Source organism: Epinephelus fuscoguttatus, linkage group LG23 (genome assembly GCF_011397635.1).
Source record: "Epinephelus fuscoguttatus linkage group LG23, E.fuscoguttatus.final_Chr_v1".
Lineage (NCBI taxonomy): Eukaryota > Metazoa > Chordata > Actinopteri > Perciformes > Serranidae > Epinephelus > Epinephelus fuscoguttatus.
In genome coordinates, this window is record NC_064774.1 from 27,678,786 (window position 1) to 27,692,270 (window position 13,485).

Here is a 13,485-nt window from a genome sequence, read left to right on the forward strand (position 1 = left end):
TCTCCCTTTAAATATGTTACATTTCTTGACAGCTATCAACTAGATGGAATTTCATGGAATTTGGTACATATATGCATGCAGAGGATAAACTCTGGTGACTGTAGGGATCCCCTGATTTTTCCTGTAGCACCCCCAACAGATCAGAGTTCTGCCCATCCTATCACTACGTCTATTCTATCTACTATTAATAATTGACAAAATATTAGTGGTCATGGTCCCCAGAGGCTGACTCCCTCTGACTTTGATGATCCCATGACTCTTCGACAACCACCAACATGAGGTTCACGTTCGCAGTTGTGAGTGAAATGTCTTGACTGGTATTGGATGGATTGCCATGAAATTTGGTATGCCCATTCATCTTGCCATACATTGCCATCATCCTAAGCTGTATTTTGTCTCAGATAAAGTAAACCAAGATGTATTAGCACAGCTGTACCTAAGTACAGCCTAAAAACCTAAGCCTGTGACACACCTCAACAAAGAAGCCACAACTGATGAATAGTGTTATTGTGTGGCAAAGGCTCATTTAACATAAATTATTCCTATCAAATGACAGTAAAGAACACAAGGTATAACAGGTATTAGACTAGCTGCATTTTAAAGCTAGTTGCATTTCAATCTAGCCCACTCTCATACACCTTTACCACCCCTGTGGTGAAGGTTGTGTGAACTAGTGAACAGTTTTCCATTGGTGGAAACTTGGGTTATAGCAGAGCTTGAACACAGGCAGACTGACATCTTGCTTGAAATATGTGATGACTTTGAAAGGCAAAGAAATTACTTTGTTGAATAAAGTGTGACACGTGTTTTTCCTTGTGGAACAGATGGTTTGTTGGCGACAGGGCAACTTTGCATTTGTGTCTAGCTCAGCAGTGTTTTGATGTGTTTATCTGGGCTGGTGTAGTAGATCAAATGACATTTATACATCCTTATACAGTAAGTATCTGAGAGGAAATGTCTTCTTGTGTTTATGTCTCTTGGTTCTAAAAAGTTCTCTCTAAAAAAACCTGCTGGGACCAGCTCGAGCTTTTTCTTGTTACCAAATACTTTCTGTTGTTTGTGATTTTAAACATCAGGCTTACTAATCACATTGTGGTTCTGGTTCCTCTCCACGTGTCTAGAACCAAAATTGACAATGTAGGGGGCACTGAACATGAGTTCACTGTTTCCAAAATAGGACATTCAGTGTCACTTCTTGTCAGCCAATCAAACACAGTCCCCTCTTCAAGAGTAGAGACGTATGGAAGATCTCAACATTCATCAAGACATTTTGATCACGATGACATCTCTGGAGTTTGCTTTATTTCTGGGTTGTCTTTGCTCGTGGAGAGCAGGTAAGTTTGAATCCTTACATACATGCATTGCTAATATAATTTCAAATCATTGTGATAAACTTGTATCATTGCACTCATTGTGCCTTTTCTTGATCTCTTTTCCATTCAGCTCTGACAACTACTTTTAAATTGTCCTTGTCTGTGCGTCAAGAGAGTGGTTTTGTATCAGCAGACGTTGGCGACAGTGTGACATTACGATGTTTCTATGAAGGTGATGTTGCAGCAGTGTTTTACTGGTATAAGCAAACTCTGGGGCAGAAACCAAGACTCATCTCTACCTTCTATAGATATGATAAAAATGGCACTTTTAGTGATGAATTTAAAAACGACCCACGCTTTACATTGGAAACTAATAATGGTAAAAATCATTTGACGATCTTGAACTTGCAGATTTCAGACTCAGCTACTTACTACTGCATGAGTTGCTATGCGTACAAGTTTCAATTTGCAGAGGGCATCACTGTTGATGTTAAGGGTTCAGGTTTGAATGTCCCAGCTTTGGTCCATCAGTCAGCATCTGAGACCATCCAGCCAGGAGGCTCTGTGACTCTGAACTGTACAGTACACACTGGGAGCTGTGATGATGGAGAACACAGTGTTTACTGGTTCAAAAGCTCTGATGAGTCTCATCCAGGACTCATTTACAGCCATGGAGGCAGGAATGATCAGTGTGAGAGGAAACCTGACACACAAACACACACCTGTGTCTACAACCTGCCGATGAAGAGCCTGAATCTTTCTCATGCTGGGACCTACTACTGTGCTGTTGCCTCATGTGGATACATACTGTTTGGAGACGGGACCAAGCTGGACTTTGAGGGTAAGAACTGAAATATTCTAGCAGAGAAGTAGTTGCAATTACCTCTTTTTAGAATTTTACTCGGACACAGAGACAGCAGCTAAAAGGTATAACCTGCCCAATACTGGATTTTTGAGGTAGATGCTGATATCGATATTACAATACAAAGATACAGTACATACTGAGCGGGATATATTACACTGTAAGAATCAACTTGTCAGTGCTCTCTGGTGGACGGACTCTGTTATGAGGACATCATTTTCTAAACCTAGTTTGGCATTTCTTGTTACTCATCTACCAACATATATACTGATACTGACATAAGTTAATTTTGGCTGATTCATGGGTCTATTGCTACTAGAAAATTTCTAACCTCTCCTTATCTCCAACTATCTCCAGATGAGACTGACTCTCCCGACTCTCTTGTGTATTTCTTGAGTGGAGTTTTGGCATTCACCATCATCCTGGTTGTTTTACTGGCTTTCTTAGTGTGCATGATGTACAAGAGAAACTGCTGCCAGTGTAGAGGTAACTGGTACTGATTTTTACTAACGGCGTGTATGCTTGTATTGGTTGAACATAGCTTTTGAATAAAGAGCTTTTTCTATGTTTCACAACAGAGTCTGAAAGAGTTTCAGCTTCCACAGCCACAAACGCAGAGGTAACTATTATCTAAAACAATTTTTAAAGGTCCAGTGTGTAGGATTTAGGGGGATATATTGACAGAAATTGAATATAATATAAAAAATATGCTTTCTTTAGTGTATAATCACCTGAAAATAAGAATTGCTGTCGTTTCCTTAGAATAAGCCATTTATATCTACATAGGGAGTAGATCCTGGTTTATGGAGATCACCATTGCCACCGCCATACTTCTACAGTCGCCCCTAACAAACACACTGCCTCCAGATTAGGTTATTTGCCTTTTTGTGTCAGCCACTGTAGACAGAAGACTTGACATGATTTAAATTCCCTAGGGTCCCATTTAAAAAACAATGCGTAGGATCCATACTAAAAATGTATGTACGAATAACAGTCAAAAATGGCGTGCTCCAAAAAATATTTGACAATTTCTACAATCAGTCTTCCACCTCCCCTTCTGCATCGCCAATTTCCCATCTCCAAAATGTTAGTAAGTCTGTTTTTATAGATCACAACTTTGCGTGGTAAGTTGTGTACGCCTCTTTTAGGCCCTGTTTTGTGAGATACAATGTTTATATTGTTTGGCGAGAAATAGAACTCTGTGGACAATTTGGCTCACGTTAAAAACTTCCTGCATGGCTAGATCAGAAAAAGGTGAACACACATGAAGTTATCTAAGAAAAATATGAGCGCACAAAAGCATATGGTGGGCAAGCCGCCCATCTCCACCATGCCAAAAAACCATCAGAGAAACATTGATTTGTAATGTGAAACTGTTATAGTAAGTGTTTTTACAATTTTTAATCACCGTCCGTTTGTTTTGGAGATGAAAGGACCTCTGCGGATAATTCAGCTCCTGGTAAAAACCTCCTGAACAATAAATACTGAAGGAATTCTACCCAAGAGAAGTTTCAGCTGGTTGCAATCTGCAATCATCACTGCTAGATGTCGCTAAATCTCCCTAATACCTACAAACTGAACCTTTAAGTTCTGACATGTAACAATATTATTACAACAATAATGGTGTTAATAGTGTTGTGGACCTATTTCTTTCACTTAATTGTGATTTATTACATATTTTTCTCACCAGTGTTATCAAGATGCAGACAACCTCCATTACGCTGCTATACAGGAACACAAGGCTAACAGATCAAGGAAACAGAGAGACGACACCATGTCTGAATGTGTGTACTCAAGTGTGAAGCAGTAGAACTGGACATTTTTCATATTTATGTTGTGTTTTTATTCCTCCACGCCAGCGATAGCTGCAGCCAGAGGCATCATGTTTTTAGATTGTTTGTCTGTCTGTCCCATCCTTGTGAACACGATATTTCAAAAACAGCCTGAGGGAATTGAGAGACCACTTGGACTCAAATATGAACTGATTAGGTTTTGGTGGTCATAGGTTAAAGATCAAGGTCACTGTGGCCTTGTCTGCCTCATTCTCATGAACGGAATACCTTAAGAACACCTCGAGGGAATTTCTTCAAATTTGGCACAAAGCTTGACTTGAACTCAGGGATGAGCTCATTAGAATTCAGTGGTCAAGGGTCAAAGGTCAAGGTCACTGTGACCTTGCATCTCTATCATTCTTTTGAACGCAACATCTCAATAACAGCTAGGGGAAATTTATTTAAATATGGCACAAATGTTTACTAGGACTCATCAATGAACTGCTTGGATTTTGTTGGTCAAAGGTCAAGGTCAATGTGACCTTGCATCTGTTTCATTCTTGTGAACTTGATAATCTCAAGAACACCATAAGGGAATTTGGAATTTGGACTTTGGACGTCCACTTGCACTGAAGAGAAAGCTGATTAGAATTTTCTAGTCAAAGGTCAAGATGTGGGTGGTGACCTTACAAAATATGTTTTTTTTGGCTTTAACTCAAAAATTCATATGCCAATTATGACAAAAATGTCTGATAGGATTAGATAACGAAGTGATGACATTTTATATCCAAAAGGTCAAAGGTCAGCATCACTGTGACATCATAATGTTCTGCATAAAACACTTTTCTGGCCATAAATCAGTGTCTCAGGAACAGAAGGGGAAATATTTGGTCAGATACTTAATGGTGACACTCATCTTGGGTGTCCACTTTAAAACTGTGCTGATTGTATAGAACTTCTGTGCTGTCAGGGGGAAAATGTGTGTGAAGCATCCATGTTTTCACAGACATGAATGTAAAACTGTAACAGAAACTTGACTGGTGTGCGGGGGTATACAACCACAGGGCGGTAATTCTAGTTTTTCTGAAGATGTTATTTTGTTAATACCTCGTAACACATTGAGAAGGGATATGGATTTTCTTAAAATAGAATAGGTATACTGAATGCAAGGCCTTGGGTTGCAGGAAAGTTCTTAAACAAGATTATGCAATGACAGTTCAGCTGTCTAATGTGTTTTTTTATGTGCAGGCAAATGTGCCATACTACCACTATACCTATTTTATCAGCCTCTGAAAACAAAAGACGTACAATTTTATTTTACCAAGCCAAACCTTAACCACTGACAATGTGTATGTTTAAGCATCAAAGAAAACAGCAACATATTGCTCTGCACTCCTCTGGGCTGGTCAGTACTGAATGCTTTATTCTTTACATATATTTGTAGATGTTGCAACAACCCCACTGATGTAAGAATCTTTGTGTGGCTTCCCTTGTGGTCTGCAGTCAAAAGATGAGATGTATGCTTCGTTAAGGTTTAGAGGCATGTGTAAATGCAAGCTCTCTTTGTTTTTGTGTTTTAGTGGGTTCAAGCAGGATGTCTTTACATTGTAAATGTGTTTGCTCCCTTTTTTGTAACAATTTTGTGCTTTACTGTTTTAATATTCATTGTGTTCAACTAAATGCAATACTATGAAAGTGCATTTTCTGTCATTAATAACTAATACCATGACTCATGTTACTCTGTGACATTGAGCTAATGTGTCTGTGTATAGTATGTAAACTATGAATATCTACAAATACAGCGCTGTCATGTCAGCAATAGCGGGGCAGGCTACATCAACACTGCTGTGGTAATATGATGCTAACTGTGGATTTGATGTCATTAACGACATCACCACTTTTCCCCCTCTACAGTCAAGCAACAAGACCACAGTGAGACAACCACCGCACTGTAGAGACCACTGCACACATCTGGATTAAATCTCAAGGACTACTACCTCCAAGTTAGTTGTGTGTTCCAATGAACACACCTTGAAATTAATGAAATGGGAAGCCAGTGAGGGATCACATTTTAGCTCCTTGATTGCACTTCAAAAGAAGCTGTCTTCACCCTCTTCAGCCGACAGAGAAAATAGAGACAAGGACTTGCATGAGGAATTGTTTCAAAAGGAAATGTGCAGTTTGTGCTTGTTAGATGCATACAGTGTTTTTCAGAATGAACTTATAACGTCACTAAAACACCTTGTTTTAATGTTGATTTCCTTGTACAACAAAAGCATTCGGTTAAGTTTAGGCAATAAAAGCATGTGATTTGGTTTAGAAAAAACCATCATGGTTTCACTCAATATTCACGCAGGAAGCGACAGTGGGCTCCCAGGTGAAAGTCGGGGGTTTGTTGGACTTATCCACTTCCCCTTCTTCCTGCCTTGCAGGGACTTTGCAGCTCCTTATATTACACTGTTACCAGCGTTGCGTCAAACTGGCACCATCCACAATTGGTGCCTTTCTGCATCGGTGTCTGATGCCAAAATCACTGATAAAGCATTGCTATTTGATGAGTCATGAATGAGAATAGGCCAAGAATACTCATGCTCAAGAGACAGATGAAATCAAAACCTCTTAAGCACCTTGCAAAATTCCCCTTAAATGCCTAGCCAAGCTATACCCAAAGTAAATTAATAGCTGTTCTTGTTCCATTTTTAGCACATGTATATTTATGGTCTCACTTAAAGAAGACCTAAACTGATAAGACTGGGTTATACCTTTAAGACAACAGATAAGCCATTTGTTTATCATTATCTACATTTATAACTGTTTATGATGACAATAAGGGATTAAAAACTCCTCTGAAGGTGAGGTGTGTCATTGACTACAAAACCCATAAGCCATTGGGCCAATTGCTGGCTATTGATTGGTGTTAAGGTCACAGGTACAAGGGTAGGCACTACCTTCAACACAGGCCCTAATGAAGCCTAGACTGTCAGTATGGAAGCTCCTATTGGCTCAAGTGAGGTGTCAATCAAAAGGTCAGGAGTTCACCACCATTTTGACACAGAGTTTGTCAAAATGGTGGATATTTGTGGATATCTATGGATGCAATAATGTGTTTGGATTAAATATTTCACTGGATTTAGATCGTCTGGATCTTTGGGAATGTATGACGGCTGCATGAGTAGCATTTTTGTTGGCATAATATCAATATGTGGATTATAATAACACTTTATAGGTGAGTTATAACTCTCTGCTTGTTTGTTGTTTGTCTGACAGAGGCGTTTATTGAACCTGCTGTGGTGGATGTACCTGGAAATAGTCCGAATAAATCTAATCGCAATTGGAGTAGCTTTCAAACGACAGGTTATATGACTAAACCACTTAAACACAGCAAATGCAGCAGTTGTCCACATATCAATGTCATATCATATCGTCCCAATGGATGGGCCGTCAGATTTCTAATTAACACACTTTGCTCAGTGTAAAAGCTTTTATGGCATAAAGCAGTAGTTATGCTCTATATAATGTTTCATTTTGGCACTGCTCATACTATGAATGCAGAAACAATAGAGACCTTTTAACTTTACCCCATTCTTTAGCTTTGTCAGTGCACCAGCTATTGTGGTTTTCTGCAGGATGTGGATGTGGTTGTGCATTTTATAAGTACTCGACAATATTACTTGTTATTTTTGACAGGTAGGTAAATTATCACACCTGCATGTTACTGTAGTATCTGCTGATCATAATGATGGTCAGTCCACTGCCAAATATTGAGCATAATTAGACTCTAGTGTACATATATTTAAAGGACAACCTCTTATTTCCCCCTAATTTTACATGTGATACCATGATAAAGAAAATATTTTCTTCATATATCTCACACCATGTGAATCTTCTCAAGAAATTAACGTGACGGAAGTGAGCATGTAATCGTGTCATAAGTAGGGCATACAGTGTGACATCAGGTTGGGCAATCACGCGTTGTCTCTGAAGTGTGGGGAAAGTATCAGGGTTCTTTTCACTCAGCAGAAGAAACTGAACACGATGGCATCTCCAAAGTTTGTCTTCTATCTGACATGCCTGTTCTTGGGAAAAATGGGTGAGTTGTGTTTTTGTGGTTCACTTTCTTTCTTGATGTTTATAGAACTCTTCAGGGAAACGTTTTTAATATTTTTATAATAATTTTTCCGAATTCCATCACAGTATTTGCTTTGTCTCTCATTTCACTTCAGCTCATACGAGTGATCTGAAACAATCCTCATCTGTTCGCCAAGAGAGACGATTTGTATCATCGCATGTTGGAGACAATGTGACTTTGCAATGTTTCTATGACGGTGAAGATGCTGCATGGCTTTACTGGTATAAACACTCTCTAGGACAGGAACCAAGGCTCATCTCTTCCTTCTATGTGTATGATAGAGTCACTTTTTCTCATGAATTTCAGAATGATCCACGCTTCACACTGGACACTGAAAACACTGCAAATCACTTGACAATTTCAAATTTGCAGATTTCAGACTCAGCTACTTACTACTGCGCAAGTAGCTATGCGTATGTGTTTACCTTTGCAGCAGGTACTTCTCTCAGTGTTAAGGGTTCAAGTTTGAATGTCCCAGCTTTGGTCCATCAGTCAGCGTCTGAGACCATCCGGCCAGGAGGCTCTGTGACTCTGAACTGTACAGTACACACTGGGAGCTGTGATGATGGAGAACACAGTGTTTACTGGTTCCAAAACTCTGAAGAGTCTCATCCAGGACTCATTTACAGCCATGGAGGCAGGAATGATCAGTGTGAGAGGAAACCTGACACACAAACACACACCTGTGTCTACAACCTGCCGATGAAGAGCCTGAATCTTTCTCATGCTGGGACCTACTACTGTGCTGTTGCCTCATGTGGACACATACTGTTTGGAAACGGGACCAAGCTGGACTTTAAAGGTCAGTAACTATCAAGCTAAAGTTGTTTGATTTGATAAACACGCATTGGTACTACCTAAACAAACTTAGATAGAAAATACCTGCTCTAAGCCCTGGCTCTGTTTTCTGTCACTGCAGATCAGGCACACTTAGTGTATTTCTTGAGTGGAACGTCGACATTCACCACCATCCTGAGTGTGTTATTGGCTGTCTCAGTGTGCATGATGAACAAGAGAAACAGCTGCAAATCTTCAGGTAACTTGTAATGTCTATATCTGACAGCTTGTATTCACAGAATTTGGCTTTTAATTTAAGATCTTTCTGTTTCACAACCAGAGTCTGAAGCTACGTTCCAAGCTCCCTCCACAGCAGATGCACAGGTGAATACAACCTGTTTACTATATAATGATGGCTAAAATACCATTTAGCTGTGCCTTACCTTTTTATTACAGGAGACATTGTTTCCTGGGAAATATTCTGTCAAGGACAAAATAATAATCAACTCATATATATTTTCTCACCAGGGTTACCAACATGCAGAAAAACTCTATTATGCTGCTTTAAGTGTCAACCTGTCCAACAGATCAAGAAGACAGAGGGATCAGACCTGGAGTGAATGTGTGTACTACAGTGTAAAGCAGTAGAACTGGACATGTAACATCTGTACGTTGAGTAAGACAGGATGTTCTTAGTGCCTCTTTTGACATGTAATGTACATTTATATACCTTTGAAATAAGTATGCTCTTATAGTGTCTTTGCGGTCTGTTCTTTGCTAAAGTGCATAAATTAGGATGTCCTTTTTTCTTGTCCGAGGCTGGATATTACCACAATCTTTCTTTGTTTCTTACATATAAACCATGTATCAGAAATTATAAGGTTTTTTTAATCATATATGAATGTTTCTGTGATACAGTCAGTATGTTTAGAGACTCAGATTCACTGATGCTGTGAAAGTCACCCACATGCCTTTAGAATCAACATAGTCTTCTACATTTTATCCTCAGTGGTTTTCAACCAATCGTATGGGTGTTTTTTGTATGAATCTTATGTTGTTAATGATCAAATAAACAATCACAATTTGGAGCATTTTCAGCTTCAAAACAATGTTTATGTGTTTATAGATGCTTCTTTATGAAAACCACAGAGTGTGGTTGACCCCACTGACCCCAATAAGTGGTGAAACTCAATTGTTCCAGTGCTAAAGTAAAATGGCGCAGGAAGGCTAATTTTATGAGGTAAGAAAATGTGGTCTTACTATTTTACTGTATTGTACTGTTTGGGTGCAAATGAGTTCTTTCTACCCTCCAGACACTTGTTTATGAACCAACCTGCTGTGCTTATACCAGTGAAAGGATATAATAGTGTAACTGGTGTAGGATAAGTGCAAAAATCACAGTACAGAAGAGAACAAAGGTTATGATATTGTAACCCTAGTTCTATTAGCACAGTCACAGCCCTCCGCCAGACCCTTTGGGTAATAATACTCTTCCAATCACAAGTAACCATTCATACATAAATAAATAAATAAATGTAGGCAACCAATAAGAACACGCCTACCCAAATGCATGCAGAACCCAGGATGCATAAGGAGGTGGCTCACCCACTGTCAGGCATCCTACGCCCTTTTTTATGCCCTTTTTGTTTTGTAGTATGGTCACTCTTCATGCAAATGTCACATAAAAATTAACAATGCATTTGCTTTGTCTCTTGTCTTTCATATCAGCTGCTGGAAAGTCCACTTCATTTGATCATGAAGAGAACAGTTTTGTATCAGCTAATGTCGGTGAAAGCTTGACTTTACCATGTTTCTATGATGGTGATGATTCAACAAGGATTTTCTGGTACAAGCAAAGTCTTGGACGGAAACCACGTCTCATCTCTACCCTATATGCGTTCAGTAAGAATGGCACTTTTCATGATGAATTCAAGAACAACCCACGCTTCACACTGGATACTGACATTGGAAGAAATCACTTGAAGATAACAGATCTGTGCACTTCAGACTCGGCTACTTACTACTGTGCAAAAAGGGTTTTATTAACTATTGAATTTGCAGCAGGTACTACTGTCAGTGTAAAGGGTTCAGGTTTGAACGTCCAAGCTTTGGTCCATCAGTCAGCGTCTGAGACCATCCAGCCAGGAGGCTCTCTCTTCTCACCCGCACACCCGGAGTTCCTCATCTGTATGCTCCGGCTCAAACAGCTCAAATAAACGGGCCTTTTTCCCGAACGCTCCTCTGGTCTCCTGCTCGTGAGTGATTCATTACAATATCGTAACATGGTTTAGATTTCTAAATAAACATTTACCTCGTCGCTAGATAGACCTACTCCTGAAAAAGTCATGCGCAAGGCTTTTTGTCCCTACGAGGCCACCGTCATTTACCCGACGGGAGGGGTGAGCGAGTGAGCCCTGCAATCTAGAATTTGACCACTGATGTCACTGTTTTCAACCCATTTTACACACTGGCCCTTTAAAACGTAGGAGCTTTACACTCATCTTCAACACAAAGCAGGACTGAAGATCTATTCAATCACCACAGTTTCAAGGTGGACACCAAAGATTATAATGGCCAGACAAGTGTTTTTGCAGATGAGGTCACAGTGAAGTTGACCTTTGACCTTTTGGATATAAAATGTCATCACTTCATCATTTTAGTTTATTAGACATTTGTGTGGAATTTTGTTGCAATTAGTGTATGAATTCTTGAGTTGTGGCAATAAACATGCTTGTGAGGTCACAGTGACCTTTGACCACCAAAATCTAATAATTTCATCCTTGAGTTCGAGTGGACAGTTGTGCCAAATTTAAAGAACTTCCATCAAGGTGTTCTTGAGATACTATGTTCACGACAATAGGATGAACGTACAGACAACCCGAAAACATAACGCTTCCAGCCACATCGCTGCCAGTGTGAAGGCATAAAAACACAATCCAGCAGAGAACAATAACAATACTTACTACAGTGAAACACTACTGCTACAATATAAGTGTGTTGAAGATATGCATCTGTTGTGCATTAATCCCCCCCACCTAGAGGTGGGTGTTTACCATAAACCTGCATATATGCACTTCTACACCTCTGGTTGGGAGGAGATGAACATGGTATTGGCCCTGACTGACTTGTTTGTGAGCACAGTGCATGCCCATGCATCAGCTCAGTATCTGTCAGTACAGCAGTTATTGTGGTTATCAGCAGGATGTAGACGTGGTTGGCTACACTCATACATAGATGCTCTTTGAAGCTTGGGTCTACGATTTCTAACATATGTCATAATCATTATCTTCAATATGATGGTGTTTATGACTGAAAAGTACTCCCTCTGTGTTACAAACAGCAAAAGGACCCAAAAAAAATCCACCCTCTCTAGCAGCCACAGGCTTGCTAAGAATCCAACCAATCCAAGCATCACGGGCCAAATGGGCGTATCACCTCAGTCAAGTTTGCCCATCCCCTTTTGCATCCGTCTCCTCCCCGTTCTCCCTCAGCGTCCTCCCTTCCAACCTCCTGCTATGCCCCTCAACACTCAAACAAGTGACGCGGCTTCCCCGACTGCGCAACACAGAGAAAACTTCACCCAGTGCACCACCTCCGCCGCCTCTGCTTGCCCAAGCATCCAAGAAAGGAAGGAAGAGAAACCCTGCCGCTGAAAAAGCTGAGACTAAAGAAAGTCAGATCAAACCAGAGGACAATCACGAGTAAACATAGGGGCTTTTCAGCGCTGGAGGCAGCTCCGGGATTCACTGGGTCTTAGAAATGATACCACAACAGCAGCGTTTTTGTTGGACAGGTTATCTTTTATGTTATTGTGGAAGTTGCGTTATGTTTATGGAACAACTTACAGTAATGTCACTGTATGTAACGCAGAGATGGGACCAAGTCACATATGTGCAAGTCTCAAGTAAGTCCCAAGTCATTTTTTCTTGGACAAGTCAAGTCAAGTCAAGTCCTGTAAATTAATTTATTAATTTTATATTCAAACTGAAAGGAGATATGAAAAACACTCAAGTCATTCAAGTCTTCGTGTCTCAAGTCATGTCAAGTTTTTATTTTTTGTCAAGTCAAGTCACAAGTCATCAAAACAGCGATTCGAGTCAACTCGAGTCCAAGTCACAATGACTCGAGTCCCCATGTCTGATGTAACGTTATCCTATGCGGCGCGATCTGTAACTTGAATGCCAGTTTACGACAGAAAAGCTTGGCTAGTGACAGCTAGTGTCGGCTAGTGACAGCTACTCGGTCTCAAAGTAATGTTAGCATCTATGCCGGCTAACAGCACTAATCTGTTCCCTCGATATGTGAACATATTTCATGTATACAGCCTCTAACAGTTACCTTGTTCACTGTAATGATTAACCCTATGGGCCCGAACGATGCATAGTGCATCCAAATTCACACCTGTTCTTCTCTATGTATTTTCTCCGCAACTGTTTGTCATAGCGAGAAGAAACAGCGGAATCGTAGCTTTCCGAGAAGACCAAGCACTTGTCGGTAGACCAACGTTTTCACAGCGAAATTTTTTTTATAAAGTTACACTAAAATTATGTATAACAGCTTTCATACAGCTTTGCACACACATTACTCTTGGATAGATTACCCGCAAATGCAGGGTCGCAGATAAATGCCACA

The 13,485-nt window shown here is 40.0% G+C and overlaps 2 protein-coding genes across 2 annotated transcripts; both read left to right on the plus strand.

The window, feature by feature from the left end:
• The first annotated feature begins 1,215 nt into the window (after window positions 1-1,215).
• On the plus strand, window positions 1,216-6,063 carry LOC125883337 (uncharacterized). The gene is made up of 5 exons (XM_049567530.1): window positions 1,216-1,334; window positions 1,444-2,154; window positions 2,533-2,661; window positions 2,754-2,794; window positions 3,866-6,063. Exons 1-5 carry the CDS (start codon window positions 1,241-1,243, stop codon window positions 3,983-3,985), a joined length of 1,095 nt encoding a protein of 364 aa, XP_049423487.1. The 5' UTR covers window positions 1,216-1,240; the 3' UTR covers window positions 3,986-6,063.
• Window positions 6,064-7,982: 1,919 nt separating this feature from the next.
• On the plus strand, window positions 7,983-9,881 carry LOC125883348 (uncharacterized). Its single transcript, XM_049567544.1, has 5 exons — window positions 7,983-8,037; window positions 8,171-8,878; window positions 8,996-9,112; window positions 9,194-9,237; window positions 9,382-9,881. The coding sequence occupies exons 1-5, from the start codon at window positions 7,983-7,985 to the stop codon at window positions 9,499-9,501; spliced, it is 1,044 nt and encodes a 347-aa protein (XP_049423501.1). The 3' UTR covers window positions 9,502-9,881.
• The last annotated feature ends 3,604 nt before the right edge of the window (window positions 9,882-13,485 follow it).

Bases quoted from the DNA above. Each gene is read 5' to 3' on its own strand.
- LOC125883337 (XM_049567530.1), top strand. From the start codon at position 1,241: ATGGAAGATCTCAACATTCATCAAGACATTTTGATCACGATGACATCT. The intron at 2,155-2,532 runs GTAAGAACTGAA...AACTATCTCCAG, and splicing joins GACCAAGCTGGACTTTGAGG to ATGAGACTGACTCTCCCGAC. The intron at 2,662-2,753 runs GTAACTGGTACT...GTTTCACAACAG, and splicing joins AAACTGCTGCCAGTGTAGAG to AGTCTGAAAGAGTTTCAGCT.
- LOC125883348 (XM_049567544.1), top strand. From the start codon at position 7,983: ATGGCATCTCCAAAGTTTGTCTTCTATCTGACATGCCTGTTCTTGGGA. The intron at 9,113-9,193 runs GTAACTTGTAAT...TTTCACAACCAG, and splicing joins AAACAGCTGCAAATCTTCAG to AGTCTGAAGCTACGTTCCAA. The intron at 9,238-9,381 runs GTGAATACAACC...TTTTCTCACCAG, and splicing joins CCTCCACAGCAGATGCACAG to GGTTACCAACATGCAGAAAA.